A 20,505-nucleotide genomic window follows, 5' to 3' on the forward strand; every position below is an offset into this window, starting at 1 on the left:
TATAAGTGTATGTAGAAGTGCTCCATATAGTGAACTCGGTGTAGAGTTATTCATCTTAAGGTCATTACTGAGGACAAGGGGGCACTCTTTACGTCTGGAGGAAAAGAGATTTAATCTCCAAATATGAAAAGGCTTCTTCACAGTAAGAGCTGTGAAAATGTGGAATAGACTCCCTCAAGAGCTGTTTCTGGCCAGCTCAGTAGATTGCTTTATAAAAGGATTCTTTCCTAAATGTACATAATATAATTGAATACTAATATTTCTCTGGATCAACTGTGGGTATAGGATAGTGTATATGGAGGTTTTCTTTTTGTGTGTGTGGTTTTTTTTTCTCTGTTGGTTGAACTGGGTGGACGTGTCTTTTTTTCAATCAGATTAACTATGTAACTATGTCAGCTTTTCACCTGCTTCTGGATGCATTATTTCTGACACTCCATTGATAACCTTCCTCCATTTGTGGCTAAATACTGAATAATATCAAGGGAGAAATTTAGCAGTTATATTTAACTGGAAGAAAGATAGATATACTACTAAAACTGATCTCTGAGTATTGATGAAATAATGATATCATGCAATTATTATAGTTTTCAATAATATCAACTGTAGACATACCGGAAGACGGATGAGCTTTTTGTGATAACGTTCAACGCGACCAAAGACTTCCACGCAATACCTCCGCAGTTCATCCAGTTCTTCTTCAATAACAGCGGCATCGAGAGGTTCACTCTTTTCTAATAGTTGTTCTCCCTGAGTAATAATTTGATCAATCTTGTAGTTGTTCAAAGCTATCTCTTGCTGGAAGGCCTTAGGGAAAAGTAATACTGTGGTCATATGAAGGTTTATTAACCAGTTCAGTTCTCATACTTGTACATCCACTTTAGTAGTTTTTTTCTTTTCTGTTATGAACCTTTTTATTCAGCAATAACTTTGCCATTGCTTCAAATAAATTAATTTAAAGTAATTGTAAAGCTTTGATTTTTTACAATTAAAATAACAAACATGTCATACTTACCTGCTCTGTGCAATGGTTTTCCAAAGAGTGACCCCGATCCTCCTCTTCTGGGGTCCCCCACTCAACCTTGTCCACCGCTCTCTGCTCACAGGTTTTGACTCAGATTAGTAGTAGCCAATGGCTCCCGCAGCTCTCAGTCAAGCCTGTCACAGCAAGGAGAGAGGGGAAGAGCTGCTACAGCTGTGCACAGATTAGGCTCAGGTAAGTATTGGAGGAGGCTGCATTAAAAGGTCTTTTATCCTAATGCAGAGAATGCATTAAGGTAAAAAAAATGTTCACCTTTACAGCTACTTTAAGACAAACAATGCTTTCTTTTGGTGAAAATGTCTAAAAAATCATTTCATTTTTTTCCATCCATAGACAGAAAAAAATTTAAATATTGAATAGCGCTAGTTTAATAAAAAATGTTACTGTGGATAAAATAGTAATTGCAATCCATGCATCCAGCGCCCTGCATGTAGATTAGGGGCCGGACGCATGGATTGGGGGGGGGCGGTGCCCATGCACCCCTAATGGAGTGGCCACCACTGAAAATAAACAAAAAAACTATCAAGTAAATAAATAGTTAAGGGGAAAATAGGAAGAAGAAGTTCATTAGGGCTGATTAAGGTAAACAAAGGTTTAATCAGGCCTTAAATAGAAACACATTTTTTCTTTTAACTTGTCGAGTTGCTTTAACATCATACACAGACTGAAGTTTATCTTTTTAATCTGCAGATGAATAAATGTAATAAAAGTAACAATGTGTATCTTAACAGTATTTCTAAACACTGCGTCAGATGGTCCATTTTTTTTACAGCAGCAGCTTCTACTGCTGTATTTACACAGCATCACCCATTTATCATTTTGAAAGCTGGCAGCGGCTGATAAGTGAGAAGTGGGGAACGGCAGCAGGCCAGATGAGCATGGCATACTACAGACATCCTCTGTACTTTCATGAAGTTTTAACCACAACTGGTTAATATGTAAAGATATATATTTTCATCACTAATTCTGCTAAAATCTCTATACTTACCTGTTTTGTGGGTTTCTTTGGTCCAGTCCAGTGACATCACAAGTCATCTTAGTCATCTTTCTATGGCAGTGACTGTATCCTAAATGCTGCAGAGAGCAGTGCCACGAAATTATATGGTGCCACTGTCTGCAGCATTCTCATGTGAGTCCAAAGGGGCAAAACCTTGACATAATGGGATAACAGGAAGTGGATCAACTCAGAAAACAAGCATTGCTGGATCAGTAACCAGGTGAATCTTCAAGGTACAGTCCCAAAGAGTGGGTGAGTATAATAGTTGGTGCGGCTTTTCAATTCTAATGCTGCCCAAACTGAATTTGGGCTTTACAGCAAACTCACTTTAGAGCACAGGCCCCCAGCAAAACCTACATACCTTTTGTTTGCTCCCCCGTCCTCTCTGTCTGCCATGGAAAGTTAAGGAAATACCTGTTACTTTTGGGTATGAAGATCCATATTAATTCCATATGACAGTGCTTGGTGATTGCTCAGCATTGTCATATGGGAATGGTGAGACAATAACCTTTTGTAAACTCTAACTGAAGTTCCAAATTGGGATTACACAAGGCTGTCTTTCTTAACTCAAGAGGGCTGAATGGAGAGGCAGAAAGGCAAGAACAGGCAAAATACAGGTCTGATTTATATGCCTTAGATTAGAATATCAAGTCTGCTAATTTTAATATTATGTTTACTGACGATATATTTCTAGACTGCATTTCTTATTTGGGTCAATTCTTATCCTCTTCAACGCTTACCAATGCTAGGCAGAGTCCCTTAAGCTGGTAATTATAGTATAAGTAGGTTTTTAATAACATCCTGTCTTTCACACAGAAAAAACAATGGCTCACCTTAAGCTGTTTGATTTTTGCCTGAACATCACACTCAGAGAAATGTTCAATGTTTGTTAACTGAAGGTCCATTTCGGTAAGCCAAACCAAGATGCTGTCTCGTGCAGTCTCAAATTCTTCTCGCTGGCCAATAAAATGCTGTAATTAAGTAAATCAGAAATTAAAGAGATAACTGAAATTATTTCTTTGTCTGGAATGAATAAATAATTTGAGTTAAAAGAACATGTATAAAGTATCTATCTATTTACTCAATATAATTCAATGTTTAAAATTCAGAGTGCATAATGCTGGTATACTTATGACATTCTTTGATGGTGATAAACGTCCAAGCTGCATGCTTCCTTGCATTTCAAAAATGTTATTCACAAGAAGAAAATAGATGTATAATGTATGTTAGATTAAAAAGTGCATCTGATTCACATTGATTTGCAGTCCTGAGCTGGGTTTCACAGTAAACTACTAGGAAGTGTGGAGCTGTGGCTATCAGAATGGTCTGGCATTCAGGTAAAGCAGGGGAGCCTGGAAGCAGCTCAGAATGTCTGCATTATATAGATGTTTTTTGCTTTCTTAATGTGACCGTGTCTCCTTACCCTGCATTAACTCAAAGAGAGCATTTAATAAAACAAACCTTCAGCCTCCTGAGAATAGATGTAACTCTTTTTTGCAGGTTATCCCACCGTTGGTTGCCTTCATGGACCATTTGTTTTAGTTTACATGCTGAATCAGTGCGGTTCTCCCGAGCCAGGCGGCGATACTGTTTGTTTATGAGTTCCAGCTGAGTAAGGCTCTCATGAACTTGTCTTTGGAAAGCCTAAAATATAGATACATTTAAATGAAATAGTGAGACACTAGTATGCACCATATATCACTGCCCTATATTGTAAAAAAGATAGGAGATGATATGAGTGTTGGAACATTTTTGGGTATATGGAAGAAAATGATCTGTGGCTTCTTAAACTCAGCATTAACAAAAAAGAAAGTGGGGGACAACCTTAGTTCTGCTTGGCACAGGAAAAGAAAGCATCAAATCCAAATTAAAGTCAAGGAAATAATATTGACCAAAGATAACATCTTGTTTTGTGGGACACTAAGGAGTTGGCCAAAGCAAATGTATTCTCTTTCCTGTCATAAAATAAGCTTTGTTCCTATTAATAAATGCACTTCTTAACTAAAACATTTAATTGGTCTCAAAAATAAACTACATAATAAAATCTGGAGACAAGTTACTCCATATTTGTAAGAATTAAAGTCAAAGAATCAAAGGTTGTTGTAAGTCTAACCAAAATCAATTGTTATAGTTTCTTGAATACACAGTAATGCTATATGGTAGAGTGTTTGTGTTCTTTTTATATTGTAATTATTGTAAATCTTGTGGAGAATGGGGGTCAATTGATTGAGAAATTGTATGTTATAAAGTTGATCTACTGAGTAACCTGGTATTCATTGGTGATTATGAGTTGTGGAATACTTTTATTTGTTGTTGAATAATTTGATGAGCCTCTCTGTTTTTTTAAGAATCCCCCATGCGCAGTGCTCTTGGAATCGATTTCCGATTGTTGTATAGTAAGGGTAATATGTGTAACAAGCGATAGAAGCTGGAGGTCCCTGCCGCTCAGTCACCCCCTTGATAAAGTCTGATATAACAACACACATGGAGGCATGACTGGGCAGCAAGAGTTGTTTAATATTGGCCCGGATGGCTGTGGGTTGGCGATGCCTTACAATGAAACCTTGTTTGCTTACCATTTACTTTCATTACAATTTGCTTATTCACATACCTTTGTGAGTGAATTTCCCTTCACTGCTGGAGTGCATTTTGTTTCTTTTAAAGTGTTATGGGGGACGTATGTGCGGCAAAGGAGTAGCGGAAGAGAGCACAGACGACCCCGTGGGATTGAGCTATCTACATATAAAGCTTTACATGCCAATCCGTAAGAAGAGGGGCAAGTCATTATGGTGAGTGTCTGTCTGTTGGGGAGTGCTTACACATGACCACTTGTGTGACACGTTGGAAAATGGGTGCACACAGCAATATGCTGGAAGATCATTGAACACAGTGGAGTGATTTCCTTTGGTGATTTCCTTTTTCTTTGGGACTTTTTTTGCCAGCCATACAAGGCACAAACCTCGGTAGGTTCAGCAGAAACCGGACGAGAATTCAAGCCGTTAATGAGCAGGCTGAATGTACCAAGTTGTTCAATGGATCAACTTGGGTACAAGATCAACCTGGGTACAACTAGCCTGCCGGATTCTCTTGCAATTATCTCTAGCAGCTGTTACAGCCAGCCACTAGTGATAATCACTGTCTTCTCCCAGCTGGGGTGGCTTCCCCCTGCCCACTCCCGCCCCTGCCGGGAGAAGACAATTGCTGATTTCCCTGTCAGCCCTGTCTGTGTTGATGGGGGAATCATGTGTATTTCTTTCCTGCAACCTGTGGTTGCAGGAAAGAAATTAGCACTGTGTATGGCCGGCCTAAGCTGGACATTTTAATTGCACTTGTTATTCGAACACTTGATGATATATGTAGTTTTGTTTATATAGTTAGTTGTAACAAATTGAGTTAAAGTGTTTGTAAACCCAAAAATCGAATTTAATAAATACATCCCTTTCTGTATTGCATATGTGCTTTTTATATAAAGTGCTTATGTTGTGCTGTCATTCCTTTTAAATTACCTGGTTGATCCTGCCAGTTCCCCCCTTCATGGTTGAAAACTGACTACACTAACACAAATGCTTACTAGTGTTAGTGTAGACAGTCTGCACGCCCCATCATTATGTTCCAAGATACAGGTAAGCTGTGCTACAGCACAGTTTTCCTACATCTTTCATGGTCAGTGCAGCCACACACCCCCTCACCCCACCTATCCTTCCTCTGAGAGCGACTTCCCAAATCAGCCTTGAGGGGAAGCTGCAGAGTCAGCAGTGACATGAGCAGAGACAGACGCGCCCACCCGCAGGCCGGTGATGTGCTTGGCAAGGAAGAGCAATCAAGTGACCTACATTTGAGTGCATCAGAAAAGGTACTATACCAGGTTTTTTTTTTTAAACATATAAATATTATTATTGTATACATTACATTTTTAACTGTTTACATTTGAAAGAAGACTGAATAACATTTACAATCACTTTAATTTAATTTGTGGCACAATAATCACAGAGCTACATTTAGATGTTACATATATTTCATTAGGTTAATATTCGCTTATGAGATTATTTGGGGTGCATAATCAGCGGGACCAGTGATATGGAAAGATTGTTGAAATACACGTAAGGAAAGAGTTTCCTTGTAGAAGCACATATATTGTTTAGCACGGAATAGGAGGGAGATTTTAAAAAGAAGGTTTTCTTTTAGTTACACTTTAATTACTGAATCCCAGAGATTGTCAGGGGAATACAGTAAAGCATTATCACCATTTTTTTGGTGGTATGTCCCTTTAAAAGGTCCTGTGTCAGTTTAAAAAAACCCTACCTCCAGTTTTGGTAGCTTTACCAAAATGTGCAGCAGAGTCAGATAGTTCTTAATTGTGCCGCTTTTACAAATTGGCACTATTACTGCATCAAATTGAAAAATAATAATTTTCTGTGTGTAGATAACAATACTGGAAGTAATTACCCTCCATAATAAAGGAGAGCCGGGAACGTACCCGGCAGGTGCCGGCAGGGGCCAGCACAGAGGCGGGTGGAGAGAAAGAGGTACAGGCACTAGAAAAGAGTAGATGAGTGACAGTCTGGAAGAATAGAGGGGAAAGTGCCAGGGAGGTCGATCCAGGGCTGGAGCATCCCAATAAGTACGCTCCATTGAGTGACATTGGTGAAACCAGTCAGGGACCAGCACTGCTGGAGCTGAGGGACTCTCCTAGCTTCCAGGGGAAGAACTCCTCCAGTGAGAGTGGGGGGGAAGCGAAGGGAAATAATAGACAGATTCTGGTGGTAGGGGACTCAATTCTTAAAATATAGACCTGAAGACCTAAAGCACCTAACTGTATGCTGTCTACCGGGCGCTTGGGTTCGCACATCACGGATCTGGTGGATAGATTACTGGTAGGGGCTGGGGAGGACCCGGCTGTCATGGTGCACGTTGGCACCAATGACAAAGTCAGAGGCAGATGGAGTGTCCTAAAGAATGATTTTAGGGACTTGGGAGCTAAATTGAGGAAATGGACTTCCAAGGTAGTATTCTCAGGAATAGTACCGGTACCTCGAGCCACACCAAAAACGCAGAGTAAGATTAGGGAAGTAAACAAGTGGCTGAGGAGCTGGTGTAGTAAGGAGGGGTTTGGGTTCCTGGAAGACTGGGCCAACTTCTCAGTCAGTCACCAGTACTATAGAAGGGACGGACTACACCTAAATGAGGAGGGTGCAGATCTGCTGGGAGTAAAGATGGCCAAAAAGTTAGAGGGGTTTTAAACTTGGCGCGGAACATATTCCAGAGGGTAGTATTGGGGGAATTAGTGGTAGGTTGACTAAAGCACATAAACCCAAAGTAAGTATAGTAACAAGTCCTAGTTGCAATCTCGGAACACCCAATAAGAGGATAGTATGCGACTGGTCTAAACTAAGTGGCATGTTCACCAATGCCAGGAGCCTGGCGGAAAAAGATGGGTGAACTAGAGATACTGTTGTACGAGGAGGATTTTGTGGGAATTTCAGAGACCTGGTTTAACAGCTCTCATTATTGGCTGGCAAGCATTCATGAGTATTCCCTTTATAGCAGGGATAGAGAGGGTAAAAATGGGGAGGGGTATGTCTATATATCAAGAATAATGTACAAGTGAATGTGAGGGATGACATCAATAGGGAGCTAGGGAGGAGGTGGAAACCTTATGGGTAGAGCTCCAAAGGGATGAAGCTAAGGGGAAAATAATACTGGGAGTATGCTATAAGCCCACTAACCTAACCTGAGGGAGGAGGCGGAGGTGGACCTCCTATCACAATTTGGATTAGCAGCAAGGAAGGGAAGTGTTATCATAATGGGGGATTTTAATTATCGAGACATAGACTGGGCGAAGGGAACCACGCCTTCATCTAAGGCTCGCAAGTTCCTAAATGTCTTGCAGGACAATTTCATGGGTCAGATGGTAGACGCACCAACTAGAAATAAAGCATTACTAGATCTACTGATTACCAACAATACAGACATGATCACGGATGTGGAAATATGGGGCAATTTAGGAAACAGAGATCACAGGTCAATTGGCTTCAGTATAAATCACATAATTAGGAAAAAAATAAGGGGAATACAAAAACACTAAATTTCAAAAGAGCCAACTTCCCTAAACTACGAATCTTGCTAGAAGATATCAATTGGAATAAAATCTTAGGAACAAAGAACACGGAGGAGAGATGGGTTCGCTTTAAGAGCATATTAAATAAGGGCATTAGCCAGTGCATCCCATTGGGTAATAAATTTAAAAGAGCAAACAAAAGTCCTGGGTGGCTTAACTCTAATGTAAAAATGCATGTAAAAGTAAAGGAGAAGGCCTTCAAAAAATACAAGGCTGAGGGATCATCATCAGCATTCAGACTTTATAAAGGATGCAACAAGAAATGTAAGGGTGCAATTAGGGCGGCTAAGATAGAACTCAAAAGACATATAGCAGAGGAGATAAAAAAAAAATTCCAAGAAATTCTTTAAGTATATAAACAGTAAAAAAGGGAGGACAGACCATATTGGCCCTCATAAAGAATGATAAAGGACATCTGGTTAGAAAGGATGGGTAGATGGCGAAGGTATTGAATTTATTCTTCTCCTCAGTCTTCACGAGGGAATCGGGGGGTTTTAGTAACCAAAATTGCAGTGCTTATCCTCATGACACGTCACAGGTAGCACCCTCATGGCTAACAGAGGATAGAATTACAATTAGACCTGGGAAACTTAACATTAATAAATCACCGGGACCAGATGGCTTGCACCTGAGGGTACTTAGGGAACTCAGTCAAGTAATTGCCAGACCATTGTTCCTAATTTTTACTGACAGTCTACTGACTGGAATGGTACCAGCAGATTGGAAAAAAACCAAAGTAGCACCAATATTTAAAAAGGGCCCAAAATACATCTCTGGGAATTACAGAGCAGTTAGCCTAACATCAATAATATGCAAGCTCTTGGAGGGGATGATAAGGGACTAGATACAAGATTTTAGTAAAGATTTTGTAAAGTTTAGTGAAAACGGTATCATTAGCAGTAATCAGCATGGATTCATGTAGAATTGTTCTTGCCAAACCAATCTATTAACATTCTATGAGGAATTGAGTTGCCATCTAGATAAAGGAAGGCCCGTAGACATGGTGTATCTGGACTTTGAAAAAGCATTTGACACAGTTCCCCATAAACGTTTACTGTACAAAATAAGGTCCGTTGGCATGGACCATAGGGTGAGTACATGGATTGAAAACTGGCTATAAGGGAGAGTTCAGAGGGTGGTTATGAATGGGAAATACTCGGAATGATCAGGGGTGGGTAGAGGGGTCCCATAGGGTTCTGTGCTAGGACCAATCCTATTTATTTTATTCATAAATGATCTGGTGGATGGGGCAAACAGTTCAATCTCTGTATTTGCGGATGATACTAAGATAAGCAGGGCAATAACTTCTCCGCATTATGTGGAAACCTTGCAAGAAGATCTGAACAAATGAATGGGGTGGACAACTACATGGCAAATGAGGTTTAATGTGCAAAAATGTAAAATAATGCATTTGGGTGGCTGCTAGCAATGCAAACAGAATATTGGCGTGCATTAAAAAAGGGATTAACGCCAGGGAAAAAGCGATAATTCCCCCACCCTACAAGACTCTGGTCTGGCCGTACCTAGAGTATACTGTCCAGTTCTGGGCATCAGTCCTCAGGAAGGATGTACTGGAAATGGAGCGAGTACAAAGAAGGGTAACAAAACTAATAAATGTTCTGGAGGATAATAGTTATGAAGAAAGGTTGCGAGCACTGAACTTGTTCTCTCTGGAGAAGAGACACTTGAGAGGGGATATGATTTAAATTTACTAATACCGCACTGGTGACCCCACAATAGGGATAAAACTTTTTCGTGGAAGGGAGTTTAACATGACACATGGCCACTCACTGAAATTAGAAAAAAAGAGGTTTAACTATAAACTACATAGAGGATTCTTTACTGTAAGAGCGGCCAGGATGTGGAATTCCCTTCCACAGGCGGTGGTCTCAGTGGGGGGGCATCGCTAGTTTCAAAAAACGATTAGATAAGCATCTTAACGACCGCAACATACAGGGATATACAATGTAATACTTACTTATAATCACACACATAGGTTGGACTTGATGGACTTGTGTCTTTTTTTCAACGTCACCAACTATGTAACTACTATGTAACAATGTAAGATTTTTGAATCTCAAAGCAGTACATTGTTTTGCATAGAAATTTGGTGTTTTATATATATATATATATATATATATATATATGGTCTAAAATTACTTTTGACGTAAAGGAGCACTTTTTGGTTGCCATGGATAATCTCAAGTTTCCAGGCAGAAAGAACAGTACTGTATATATATATTATAAAAGTGCATGCAGGGCACTGGACAAAGCACTAGGGACAAAAGGGATGTGAAATGATTTCATACAGTAATGTAATCTGTAAGATTACAGTGTACTGTATGTGTTATGTTTTGTGTATTTCTTGAACTTGCATTGGGTTCCGCCCCCATGCGCCACAACGCTTGTAGGGAACGAAGCCCGGAACACAGGACATCGGGCAGATGGTCCAGCGGAGGACACAGCGGGGGGGGGGGGGGGGGCATCGCAGGATCCTGGTGACAAAGTAAGTATACTGCACCAGGAATCTGCAATGCAATCCTGAGTGTGGCTCAGGGTTACCGCTAATGGTACTGAAATTTAACCCCGAGCCACACTCGGGAATACCGCTAGGAGGGTTGAATTAAATTTTTTCCTTTAGAAATGTCATTTTGTTGTGAGACTGTAAAACACATCAGAAAGATGCGCTACTTTACAGGTAGACTAAGGGAACACCCCAAGCATGATATTTAAAGGAATATTTCATTTTATTGTTTTACTTTAAGCATTCTTAAAATCACTGCTCCTGGAAAAAACTGTAGTTTTTAAAACTTTTTTTGATACATGTCCCCTGGGGCAGTACCCGGGTCCCCATACACTTTTTATGGCAATAACTTGCATATAAGCCTTTAAAATGAGCACATTTGATATTTCGTGTTCGTGTCCCATAGACTTTAACGGAGTTCGCATACATTTTTCACCTGTTCGCATGTTCCGGTGTGAACCGAACTGGGGGGGGGGGGTGTTCGGCTCATCCCTAGTGTACAGAGACAAGTATAGTGCCTGTCTCTGTATGCTGTCTAGCAGCACGGTTTACTGCTGCTACCTCCTCCTCTGTCCACCTATTATTGGTTATTTAACAGTTGACAGCCTCCTGTGTGACATTGACAGTTGGGGGAGCCTGATGAGGAGACACTGCTTCTGGATCAGGTCCACTTTCTACATGTAACAGACAGCAAGCAATGGGTGGATTCTATAGCCAATAGCAAGCTATTATTTGGCAATGGTTCTGCCCAATGCCTGCTGGCAATCACAAAGGGAGCGAACCTGATGGGGAACAAGTATCATTTAATTCCCACCCGACTGCGCCCACCAAGCCCCAAAATCCTTGGCTGATGTGCTATCTATGTGACAGCTGTGGTGGTGAGAGGGAGCTCAGTTGCACCGAGGACAGAGTATGGATATTCCTGGATTAGAGCACCTCTGCACCTGGTGCTTGCCCCAAACTGACATAACTGTTCCCGGCAGGTACATAAATCTTTTGCCTGCACCAACATTTGTTGTGTAGAGGCACAATATACAGTAGTACTAAGACGTGGCGTAGACACTCTTTACGAATTCCCCATTTTGTGTATTTTGTTATTAGAATGACAAGATCTCCGATTATCTAAGACTTTTCAAGAAATATCTGTATCAATGACTGAGCCATTACACGTTTTAATTCTGAATGGCTATACATCAGTATCTAATAAAAAGACATGTATTGACTTATCTATATTACATCTATGATGACTTTGAGTGAAAACAAATTTGTACCCTTCATCTCAGCTGTTATTGCAGTAGGGGGGAAGTATGAGAAGCCAACAGGTGCATGTATAGAGGACAGCTGGGGACGGTACTGACAGCTGTGATGTAGAAATGTGCTGCATATTCAATGACTCATATCACAGACACTGATGGCCATTAGACAGTCACACATATGTAAGTGTGCTTTCTTTCTTTCTTTCAGTTACAGACTGTCACAACTTTGTTCTGCTGTGGCTGGTTCCATTCTCTGTGTGACAGTTTCCAAATGATTCAAAACAAATGTAAGTCACAAATTTGTGTAAGTGATAAAATCCTTTTACCATGCCACATCTAAATATTCTGTATTTCTCACACTATCGCTAAAACAGAACTCTTCCTGATGCTGTACCAATTTTGATTTATTTGATATAGGACAAATATAGTACTGGGGGGATTTACCATTTATTTAAAACGAATATGTATTTAGATAATATTTATGTAATCTACAGTCATACCACAAGATATGCTATGATATAATAGTCACAAGATAATTATACTAAAACTTTCTATTTTATTATATTCCCTTTAATTGATTTCCAGCTATTTGGAAGAACAAACTTCCTTTCTCAGTTATATTATTTATATCACTTTTTATAGAAACGTAATATTCTTTATTTGGGACTGTATAAATATCACCTTACCAGGACAAATAACAGCTTAAAGGAGAAGTCCAGCCTGAGCTCATTCGGCTGCACTTCTATGGGTCACGGGAGTGCAATTCGTTTTGCAATCCTGTGACCCGTTTTCAGCAGAGAGTGGTCTGAAGTCTGCTCTCTGCTGATGTCACTGGAATCAGTCCAGGCACCGCATCATCCTGACGCTGGAAGTCTGGATCCACCAGGTGCCTGGACTGATAGGCGTCCCCGCTCCTCCATGGCTCAGCGCTCCAATGTGCGTGGAGGAGCAAAGCAGGAGAGCTGCTGACTGACAGGCAGCAGCTCTCTGCTTGGGAAGGTGGGAGAACCGAGCCGTCGGCGGTATTCGGAGGCTCGGTTCTCTGTGAAGAGGCGGTGGGGGACAGATGCAGCAGCATCGGAACGATGCTGCATCCACCTAGGTAAGTATGAATATGGGATAAAAAAAATTGCCATAGAAACAGGGTAACCAAAAAACAACAAATAATTCTCAATTTTTGGTCGAGTAGATCTCCTTTTGAATGACATTGGATTTTGCATACAACTTTATACCCAAGCCTTGACAGAGGGACATAGAGGGGGTGGATGTGGAACTTATGGGAATCCGTATGTGCATGGGGGTTCCCCAGGACCCTTGGGGGACTCGCCTCCTTAGATCCCTTCTTCCTCTCTCCCTTTTTCACCTCCTCTCCCCTTCCCCCTCCCCCTTGCACCCTTTTTCCCTTTCCCTTTGTGTGGGAGAATCCTAATGCAATGGGCAGTGATAGAACTACTAAGCAACTTCTTAAAATGTTAATACTGATAAGTTGTTATTTTGTCTATATTATTATTATATTAACTCTTTTTCTCCACAAGTTAAAGTGGTTGTATTGCTAAAATTTTTTATTAAGATAAAAAACCTTTTAAAAGTAGCCCCACCTAAACACTCATCTGAGCTTGATCTTGATCCAGCACTGTGCACATGTGCAGCAGCTCTTCTCCCTTCTCCCCAACTCACAGACTTGAGAGAGAGAGAGCAGCAGGAACCATTGGCTTCTGCTGCTGTTGGACAAAACCTGCAGAGTGGGGAGTTGGGGGGCCAAGCTGTGCTGTGTGTCTGAATAGATGTGAACAGCCCAGCTTGGGCTTGAGCACACATGATTTATATCTATCTATTTATAGACAGATATATAGATCTAGATATATATCTATATATATAGTATATTCACTAGGCATGGATGGCTTTTTATCCAAATCCTAATCTTCTAATTATGGCATTTTTTAATCAAACACATGCATCTTACATAAAAGTGAAATACGTTTTCAAATAACCTCAAATTTTTTCAGTTCTTCCTTTGCCACTGTATAAAGCACACAAGAAGAACTAGGGAAGGCAGCTGTCTGTTCTGAAATTTTCAGCCAGTCTTCAAAGCGAGAAAAGTCCTCCAGAAATTTCTGCCAAAGGCGCCATGTCTCTTCGATCCTAGAAGTAAAGGGAAAAATCTTTTATTATGACACATTGCTTAACCTATACTAGAGGCCAATACCCTACATTGCCTAGTGATAACTGGTCTCTGCTACGGAATGATTTACAAGCAACAACTGTGGCATTAAAAAAAAAAAAAATGGTGGCGGCTAGCCAGGTCATGACATTTAAACTTGATCGATGTGCAACTGCTTCTGCTGGATCAAACCAGTTGCTTTCTAGTTGAACCTCTGCAGCAAGGACTGAACAAAGGAACATTGTAAACATGCTGGAGCTGGTAGAACATGCTGAATGAATGAGACAGGTATGAATGCATTCTCCCAAACTAGGACACACGTAAACTAATGAAGAAAGTGACAGCTGGCTTACCTTGGAGCCGTATTAATTGTGCAGCAACACACCAGAATTCCAGACTAGCTGAAAGCTGCTGAGGTCACCCAGTATGAAACAAAAACCTCTGTTTTAATCTAAATGTTAGAATCCCTTAAAGTGTTACTAAACCCAGGACCTTGCATTTACTATAACGGGTCTCCCACACTACACAGGACTTGGAAATTAAATTATTTTAGTAAATGTAAACTGCTAAATATCTTTTCTCATCAACAGTATATAGTAGTCTTGTGACTTCTATCAGTGTCTGGTTAAAGCTTGTAGGAGGATCTTTCATTCTACTCTGGCTGTCCTATGAGGCTGCATAACCCCTGACCCTCTTTCTGGACAGTGCTGATTGGCCCTGTGCTGATCACATGCACCCTCCCAAAAGAAAAAAAAATCTCTCTAGAAATACACACCAAACTGAGCATGTGACTCCAAAGGCTCTGTCTTATCAGAAGATGGATTGGGGACAGGGGAAGAAGGGGAGGATCTGAGAGAACACAGGATCAAACAGTCTTTTCATGTAATGAGGAGGATTAAACCCTTAGGTTACACAGTGAGTATAACAAGCATGCTTTACTGCATATGCCGTACTTTTTTACTGTTGTAGGTTTAGTAACACTTCAAGTATTCTGTGCTAATTAGTTGGATCAAGTACTAGAGGTTTTTATACTGCTTAGGCTATTTCTCCAACCACATGCACCTTTACTTTGCTAGTTATAAATTGAAGAGGGTGACTAAAGTTTTTTGGTTTAAGCCTTTTTCACAAAGGTTACATAGTTACATAGTTAGTAAGGTTGAATAAAGACACCAGTCCATCCAGTTCAACCTGAGTGAGTGTGCGTGTCTACAATTATCCCTATCCCTGTACATTGCATCTCATTAAGATGCTCATCTATTATATTATTATTTATTTATTTAAGGTACCCATATAGCGCCGTCAATTTACACATACATCGCACACTCACATCGGTCCCTACCCTCAAGGAGCCCACAATCCAAAGTCCCCAACTCACATTCTTATACTAGGGCCAATTTTGGACAGAAGCCAATTAACCTACCAGCATGTCTTTGGGGTGTAGGAGGAAACCCACGCAGGCACAGGGAGAACATGCAAACTCCAGGCAGGTAGTGTCGTGGTTGGGATTTGAACCAGCGACCCTTTTTACTGTTAGGCGAGAGTGCTATCCACTACACCACTGTACCGCCCCAAAGGTGATGAAGCCAATATACCGTGTACTGACCATTTATTGCAATGTGTCTAGACTCCAGGTGCTGCATGCCAGCAGTCTAATGAAATCTATTAGGAAGCAGAATGGACACAGTGACTCAACCTAATAAGACAAGCATGCGAGTGAGTGGACCCAAACCACAGCAGTGTGGCTTCACATATAAATACAAATGTGTGTAGCAAAAAACTTTGTGTTAGAAGCAATTTAGTTTTGTTTTTTGCTAATTAGACTGAGCGCTGGAAGATGTATTGTTTAGTGTATCGTCCTACCCATGTGTACCTTTCCTTTGATAGTTACAGTATAAACTGATCTGAGCGGCTGACATGTTTACACATTTTTTACTCATTGTTACCTTTAGCCTATATTTGGCTCAGCATTCACCAGAATTAGTAAGCTTTATGTTTAGATACAGCTAAATTCCAAATCTTAACCCTATACAAGTTTCTTCACAGCTATCTTTATAATAGCTACAGTGCCTTGCAAAAGTATTCACCCCCTTCGCTTTTTACCTATTTTGCTACACTACAGCCTTTAGTTCAATGTTTTTTTAATCTGAATTATATGTGATGGACCAGAACACAATAGTCTAAGTTGGTGAAATAAAATTAGAAAAATATACACATAAAACTATTTTTCAGAAATAAAAAAATGATAATCGGCATGTGCGTATGTATTCACCCCCTTTTGTTAAGAAGCCCATATAAAGCACCGTGCAACCAATTACCTTCAGAAGTCACATAATTAGTGAAATGATGTTCACCTGTGTGTAATCTAAGTGTCACATGATCTGTCATTACATACACACACCTTTTTGAAAGGCCCCAGATGCTAAAACAACTAAGCAAGAGGCACCACTAACCAAACACTGCCATGAAGACCAAGGAACTCTCCAAACAAATAAGGGACAATGTTGTTGAGAAGTACAAGTCAGGGTTAGGTTATAAAAAAATATCCAAATCTTTGATAATCCCTAGCAGCATCATCAAATCTATCATAACCAAATGGAAAGAACGTGGCACAACAGCAAACCTGCCAAGAGACGGCCGCACACCAAGACTCACGGACTGCAAGGAGGGCATTAATCAGAGAGGCAGCACAGAGACCTAAGGTAACCCTGGAGGAGCTGCAGAGTTCCACAGCAGAGACTGGAGTATTTGAACACAGGACGACAATAAGCCGTACACTCTATAGAGTTGGGCTTTATGGCAGAGTGGCCAGAAGAATGCCATTACTTTCAGCAAAAAACAAAATGGCACGTTTTGAGTTTTGGGAAAAGGCATGTGGGAGACTCCCAAAATGTATGGAGGAAGGTGCTCTGGTCTGTTGAGACTAAAATTGAACTTTTTGGCCATCAAAGAAAACGTTATGTCTGGCACAAACCCAACACATCACTCAAAGAACACCATCCCCACAGTGAAACATGGTGGTGGCAGCATCATGCTGTGGGGATGTTTTTCAGCAGGGAACTGGGAAACTGGTCAGAGTTGAGGGAAAGATGGATGGTGCTAAATACAGGGATATTCTTGCACAAAACCTGTACCACTCTGTGTGTGATTTGAGGCTAGGATGGAGGTTCACCTTCCAGCAGGGCAATGACCCCAAACACACTGCTAAAGCAAAACTTGAGTGGTTTAAGGGTAAACATGTAAATGTGTTGGAATGGCCTAGTCAAAGCCCAGACCTCAATCCAATAGAAAATCTGTCTGTGGTCAGACTTAAAGATTGCTGTACACAAGCGCAAACCATCCAACTTGAAGGAGCTGGAGCAGTTTTGCAAGAAGGGATGGGCAAAAATCTCAGTGGTAAGATGTGGCAAGCTCATAGAGATTTATCTAAAGCGACTTGGAGCTGTGATAGCTGCAAAAGGTGGCTCTACAAAGTATTGACTTTAGGGGGGTGAATAGTTATTGACATTAACATTGACCTTTTGTGTTATTTTGTCCTATTTGTTGTTTGCTTCACAATAAAAAAAAAATAGCTTCAAAGTTGTGGGCATGTTCTGTAAATTAAATGATGCAAATCCTAAAACAATCCGTGTAAATTCCAGGTTGTGAGGCAACAAAACACAAAAAATGCCAAGGGGGTGAATACTTTTGCAAGGCACTGTATTCCAAATTTTAATTTATCATGATGGTGGCTTGTGGAAGTTCTATGTTGGAGCAGGTTCTGGTCTGCTACTCATTAATGTTGTAAACTACATTTTAGTGTTCACTGTTTGTTGAACAGTATGCTTAAAGAAACCTCCCAGCCAAAATCTTTTCTCTAGATTTATGCAGTGTGTGAGTAATAGAACCTTTGTCAGGTTTAATCATTGCCTGTTCCTCATTACGGAAATTCACACTCGCTATTTGCCATGGTGGCCAAAAGTTATCACCAGAATGAATAGTGATGAAAAATTAAAATATTTTCAACCAGAACAGAAATAGAGGAGGTATATTCCCATGTAACACTCGTTTTTGGTGATACTTGTCAAAGATGGAATTCCCCATATTAATTGGGGGGTTACCCGTTGACTTCCTATTAGGGTTTCAAGAAAATTTTCCTGACCAGGGAACAGGCAACAAAAAAAAACATTGCAGAGGTTCCTTCCTAGCGTTCAATGCACTTTTACTTAAAAAAATAAAATAAAAAATAGTAATAAAATAAAATCTGGTTGGTCTATTACAGTCTAGGATATCTCAATTTTTATTTTACTTCTTTGATAACTGTAACTAATTGTCTGAGCAACTGGTTAGTATTTTGGTAAAGAAAAGGAGCATATTTGTGTTTAAATCACACCATGATTTCCTAACCTGTTTTGCCCTGGACCCACATGTTTAAAAACTTACTTGAGTCTCCTCTCCATAGACATGGCACAGATGTTCCTCCACCTGCGGTCAAGACTGCGGGTGGCCTGCTGAATGGAATCACATTCGCTGTCATTGGCACAAGCATCGCAGTCATGCAGAAGTACTTCACAGAGATTTAGAACCGATGCAACTCCGGTACTGTGCTTCTCTATGTCTCTTTGGAGTTCCTGAAATAAATGCCTCAAAATGACACGGTGTCACGTAGCACATTTGTATTCTTCCAATACACGCAAAACAGGATTTTTATTTAGTACTGAACCTGTGCCTATAAAGATATAAAAACACACTATACTAGACTGTAAACTGGATGCAGATTTATTGAAGTATACAAGCTGTAAGCAAAGATTAGATACATTTAGGCTGATCTTCTAAAGGCAAATAGGCTGATAAATAGGCTGTTCTTTTTGCCAGGGAATGTTCCCTTAGTGTATTGAATAATGTGAAGCTCTGCTGATTGTTATCATCCAATCATGTGCAACCAAAATTCAATTTTTTTCCTTGCATGAGATTGGGTATTCTTTGCAAATTGAATTTTCACCACATTCACTAAGCTAAGGGAAAATTCCCTTCCAAAGTGAATAGTATGTTACCCTTTGGTAAATCAACCCCAATGTATCAAAATAATATATACTTTTGTGTAAGGCTTAATTTAGATGTGATTGAGGGGTGTTGCCCGCCAACCGCCCCCCTTAAGTTGCAATAGGCAGCGGACAGTGGTGTTTACATGTCGAGATTTCGATGCTTCACGCTCGCAGCAAAGTCTACCCGACATGTAGTGATCAGCAGATGGCAAGCCTGCCAAATGTGGCACGTTCATACAGACAGGGAAGTGCCACAAATACCCCGTAGCTGGGTGCAGGGTTGCGGTGTGTTTTTTTGTAAAAACGGGGTTAAAAAGTAGGTCAGAGGACTCCATGTAACTTTCCCACTGCCAGTCAGTTGTCTCTGAAGTGCGATCTGAATGTGGATCATGCCTCAGAAGAAAGTTAGAATTAGACGCAAGTCTAAATCTACCTTAACATTTCCCGTCCTGCTCATCAGTAGCAGAATGTGGTACACATGGTCTTCCCAATCTAGTATCTTGCCCAATGATGTTTTCATTTCCTAACTTGCACTAAAAAAGTGAATGCTGAAATCTTAACAGTGACTTACACAATATATTTCAGCTGAGTTTGCAATAATGGCAGTGTGTCAAACAATATCCATCATTGCTGAATACAATAGAGTACATCTTCTATACTCTTTATGGAGAACGATAATCCAATTGTATATGCAAAAAATTACAGAAATAGAGGCTGCCATTGATAACCTTCTCCTGCAAATGCCAATTGCCCGGCTGTCTCTGTGTTCAGTACTTTCTGAAGACACTGACAAGGAACAAGCATTTAGTCAATGGGGTATGAAATCACTTGTTCCTGGTCACTGATTTAGATGGTATAAAAGACACCAAAAAAAAAAGCATAAACAGAGGGACAGATTAACTTTAGAGGTAGGGAAATGTGCTTAAAACATACAAAACAGTCCTAAACAGTAATTTACTCAATGCATTGGGGTTGATTTACTAAAGGTAAATCCAATTTGCACTGCAAGTGCATTGCAAGTGCACTTGGATGAGCAGTCACTGTAGATCTGAGAGGAAGATCTGAAACGAGGGGAAGCTTTGCTGATTTTATCATCCAATCATGTACAAGCAAAAATGCTGTATTTTATTTTCCTTGCATGTCCCCCTCAGATCTACAGCGACTGCACTTCCAAGTGTACTTGCAGTGCACTTGTAGTGCAAAGTGGATTTGCCTTTAGTAAATAAACCCCATTGTCTTACAAGCAGTTCAAATCCACATAATGACTGGATTTGAGCACATATGAATCTAGTATATTCTGAGAAGTACTTCCACCCAAAATGTTCAACAACATGTTTGAAACTGTCAAGCTCTGTACTTCAGAATCATTTTTTAACAGAAACTTGGCTT

At 40.3% G+C, this 20,505-nt stretch overlaps 1 protein-coding gene across 1 annotated transcript in view; it reads right to left on the reverse strand.

The window, feature by feature from the left end:
• SYNE1 (spectrin repeat containing nuclear envelope protein 1) overlaps positions 1-20,505 on the reverse strand; it is a 513,156-nt gene that overhangs the window by 34,677 nt on the left and 457,974 nt on the right. Inside the window, 5 exon segments of the mRNA XM_073627830.1 lie at positions 613-804; positions 2,870-3,007; positions 3,498-3,680; positions 13,926-14,076; positions 18,515-18,702. Of these exon segments, the coding sequence (XP_073483931.1) occupies positions 613-804; positions 2,870-3,007; positions 3,498-3,680; positions 13,926-14,076; positions 18,515-18,702 (852 nt within the window).

This window comes from Aquarana catesbeiana, linkage group LG04 (assembly GCF_042186555.1).
Source record: "Aquarana catesbeiana isolate 2022-GZ linkage group LG04, ASM4218655v1, whole genome shotgun sequence".
Lineage (NCBI taxonomy): Eukaryota > Metazoa > Chordata > Amphibia > Anura > Ranidae > Aquarana > Aquarana catesbeiana.